Here is a 4,242-nt window from a genome sequence, read left to right on the forward strand (position 1 = left end):
ATCAACGTGCTCCCTTTTAGAAATTCTAGCTCCCCTTTGTTCAATGCACTGCAGCATTTACCTATAAATCATAGGTATTGTTGAATGGCATTTCTATATTGTATAATAGCTTATTTCTGAAGTTTATTTACTATATCCAGTTTCATTGGTTCACATTTCAACCCATCCTCTATGATATATTTAATAATGGCACTCTTTATAAATAGTTCTCTTTTAATACCAGATTAAATACTCCAGCAATTTGAGGATTAATGGGCAGTCCTCCAAATAACCTCTGACTGCACTAAATGGCATTGATTCCTTGGAGGATGGCTTTGACACTCGAGAGGAGAGTTGAAAACCCAGAAGTCCAGACTGCAAAAGGCCAGAAGAAAGGAGGGGCATTACTACTTTATGTTACACGCTGACTAAACGGTGCCCTCCCCTCAAGTCTCCTGGCAGGTGTTGGAAGAGAAATGCTTAGTTTAATCATATTAGGGAAGATTATGAGGAAGCTTTAAAAATCCTAAGCCTGGCATGTGGTTTGAGCAGTGTTCAGAGAGCTTGTTCATGTGGAGCTGGTTATCATAGGCAATTTGAAAGAAAACCAAAAAGCTGATTCCCTGGTAAGTGTGGAGTAGAGGGATGGGCAGTCTGTGTGCTGTGTGTGTCTCGGAGTATGTGCGCGCACGCGTGTGCATGCGTGCGTGCGTGCGTGTGTGTGTGTGTGTGTGTGTGTGTGTGTGTGTGTGTGTGTGCGTGCACAGGCTCACAATTCAGATGTATATGCTTACACTCTATCTTTATCACAGACAGAAGATGCCAGTGATCAACATTGAGGACCTGACCGAAAAGGACAAGTTGAAGATGGAGGTAGACCAGCTCAAGAAGGAAGTGACACTAGAGAGAATGATGGTAAGTGGGTGACATCTCACATTCACTGGAAGAGACAGCGTGGCAAACACTCATATTCTGAATCAGATCAATGTATCTAAGAGTAAATTGTTAGTGGAAAAAGTGTTGAAGAAAGGTAATAATTAAATTTATTTCACGAGTTAGTCTCTAAGCCCAAGTGTCAGAAAGCTTGTTCTCCCTGTCTAAGTTGGCTCTTTGCCCGTTTTGGTATGACCAATGACCTAAGATACGTTTTATACCTTTACAGAAAGACCAAGTAGAAGAAAACAGGGAAGAATTTGAAACAGAGGTGGTGTTTTCCCTAAGCACTCAAGTGAAACAAGGCATTGAGACATTTTGGTTTTGTTCCTATAAGTTGATGAGATAACCTTCATTTTATATAATATTTTGATGTCGATGTATTTAAAGGTACTAACTACCTCATTCTCTCCAGCCCTGCACTGGTCAGTCACAAATAAGTCTGTCCTGCTCTTCCTTTGCAAATAAAGATGATCTCAACCAAAACCCCTTACTAGGTTCTCCTAAGAAACATCTAGTACCTCTTGAGAGTAGTGACCCAGAGTCCCTGCGTTAGATGGAATAGAAAAGAAAGGAAAGAGAACAGAAGGCTCCCCTCAGGGACTGAATCTCAAGAAGTGTAGGTAAGTGTGTTAGGGAAGTTCACTTTATTTCAGGGAAGTTAGCAAAACAGGAATTTCTCCAGGAATGATAATAGCATATCATATTTATATATGTGTGTGTGCATGTATGTATTTGTGTTTGTGTGTGTACATATGCATGTATATACATCCTTAAGAGAGAAGAATGAAAACAGTTTATCTTCCTGTCATACATTGTTCAAATCTTCTAAGCAAACACATTTAAGATTTTAGTTTTTTTTTTTTTATAATTGCCTCCAACTGTCATGTTACTCTTTCCATAGAGGCAAAACCTGTTTTGATATAAAGATAAACTCAAATCTTCAATCAGCACAACAGAACACAAAATGGACAGGCTAAAGTCCTTATTATGTTAATGAGCATCTGAGTGTCCTTTAGTCAGCAATGTGAATATTTTTAGGTTTATTAAACACCTTGGAGTTTTTATTTCTGGTAAACATGACATACACCACCACCCATCTCTCCCATTATTCAGAATATTCTTGTTTTTGCAAGTTTAAATAACAATACTATACTGTAAACCTCACTCTCTTCTCGGTCCTGTGTTGTCTTCCTACTACTTTTTTCTTCCTTTTTTTCTTCCACCTCCTCCAATACAGATATTTTGCTGTATATTTAGAAACACACACACATACACACACACACACACACATCCATGTTCGCAAGTACACATACACACGTACACATCCATGTTCACATGTACAAATTCACCCATGTTCACATGTACACACACATACACACACATGCACACATCTGTGTTCACATGTATACATACACACACACAAACACACACTATTCTTGCTGCTGCAAGAGATTAGAACAAATTGTGTGCCTTTTCACAAGTGGTAAATCATTTTGAAGTTATTCTGTACAGTTCTGGAGCTGTGCTCATCCAAGTCCAGGGCCTGTGCCTTCATTCCCAGGTAGTGTCTTCTCAGTGTGTCCTTACATGGTAAAAAAGATGAGTGAGTGACTCTTCTGTTGATCTTACCATCTCAGTGCTAACACTGATCATGAGCTAACCCTCAGGGTAAAAGCAGCTGTCAAAGGCTTCATCTCCTAGTAGCATTAGATTGGGACTATTTCCAAATATAGAATTTAAAGTGAACACATATATTTATGTGTGTATACAAATCTGCATGTATGTGTATATGGTATACAATTTTATGGGAAAAAAGTCACTGAATTATTTATATAACTTACAAATTGGTCACTGTCTTGTCAAAAATACAGATCTATGTTACTGTCATAAAAGATATCAATTGACTATAAAGTGAATTGAAGCTAAAAGCCATGAATAACTTGAACTCTTTTGAATACATACATGTGCATATTATCTATGTAGCTGTAGCACTGAAGCCTGGTTGTTTTCCAGATCGTAATTATAAAGCTTTAAATGAATGCCCATTTCAGCACACATTAGCTTATTGAGCACCAGTTCAGCACAGGCTTTGTTCTAGATGCCTGGGCTATACTAAACAAAATAGCCAAAATCAGTGACCTCTTGGAGCACGTGCCATAAACTGTTATGAACAGTCACTGTTGTTGAGTTTAAAGCTGCGTGCCTGCACTTCTGAGAATCTGACACTGAGAATAAGCCAGGAATTTAGCAACTATTCACTCTCATCCGTTTAGTGGTTTAGTGTGAAGACACTAAACGTTTAGGAAGAGAGAAGGGAGACTTACTTTGGAGAAATCCCTTACTTGTGCTTCCTTGACAAAGCTAGAGGAAGGGCCTGATAGGAAATGTTAGCTGAAGGGTCAGCTTTCTATCCTCCAGAGACATCTAGAAGGGAAGTGTGGGAATGATTTTTTTCTACCCTGGAAAATACATGTGCACTGGCAGAAAGCAGATGGAATCATCTTAAAAAGCTGCAGCATAGAAATGTATTGTAATAAATACGTTTCTACTATCTGCAGAATTCTGTTTTAAAGCAAATGAGTTATCTGTCTTCTTTTTTTTTAAGGTTTCCAAATGTTGTGAAGAAGTAAGAGATTATATTGAAGAAAGATCTGGAGAAGACCCTCTAGTGAAGGGGATTCCAGAAGACAAAAATCCCTTCAAGGAGCTCAAAGGAGGCTGTGTGATTTCATAGGCAGGGGGGGAAGTTTTCTTAGAATATTTAGAATTTTAATGATAATGCAAACTGTTCTCCTATATAAACTTGTATATGTTGTTTAAATTTACAAACTTTAAATTTTAATAAAACTAAAGATGCAATAGTATGTATACTCATGCTTTTCATGACGCATTGCACATAAGGCTTAACAAGTAATTAGGTGCAATACTGATGAACCCTACTTTAGAAGCAGTGTATTCTGAATTGCCTGGGTAGTTTTATATTTCTTCATTTTCCTTTCAATATTAATGATACTCATCTAGAACTTTTAGAGTTAAACATATTTTATTCTCAATTTGCTCAGAGGTATACAGAGCCTATTGTTTTCATACACAGATGATCTATCTTAGCAAAAAACAATATATATATATATAATATTGTATATTGTAATATATTAATATTGTCTATTATATATAATATGCACTAATTCTTGAAGCTTTATCAGTTGTTTCTTTTTTCCCTCACCCCAATCTATAGGGCTACTGTTAACATAGCCTCATGTACATTCTTACTCAGTTCTACCTGTCGCTAATGTGACTTTTTCCCAGAGTGCCAACTGGATCAAGAGT

The 4,242-nt window shown here is 37.3% G+C and overlaps 1 protein-coding gene across 1 annotated transcript; it reads left to right on the forward strand.

The window, feature by feature from the left end:
• Positions 1-332: 332 nt before the first annotated feature.
• Positions 333-3,783, forward strand: Gngt1 (G protein subunit gamma transducin 1). The gene is made up of 3 exons (XM_031380757.1): positions 333-605; positions 792-894; positions 3,521-3,783. Exons 2-3 carry the CDS (start codon positions 799-801, stop codon positions 3,647-3,649), a joined length of 225 nt encoding a protein of 74 aa, XP_031236617.1. The 5' UTR covers positions 333-605; positions 792-798; the 3' UTR covers positions 3,650-3,783.
• Positions 3,784-4,242: the final 459 nt, after the last annotated feature.

The sequence above is a fragment of the Mastomys coucha genome, unplaced genomic scaffold (assembly GCF_008632895.1).
Source record: "Mastomys coucha isolate ucsf_1 unplaced genomic scaffold, UCSF_Mcou_1 pScaffold20, whole genome shotgun sequence".
Lineage (NCBI taxonomy): Eukaryota > Metazoa > Chordata > Mammalia > Rodentia > Muridae > Mastomys > Mastomys coucha.

Excerpts from the sequence above, each read along its gene's own strand:
- Gngt1 (XM_031380757.1), top strand. The coding sequence starts at position 799 with ATGCCAGTGATCAACATTGAGGACCTGACCGAAAAGGACAAGTTGAAG. Across the intron at positions 895-3,520 it reads TGACACTAGAGAGAATGATG|GTTTCCAAATGTTGTGAAGA; the intron begins GTAAGTGGGTGA and ends TTTTTTTTTAAG.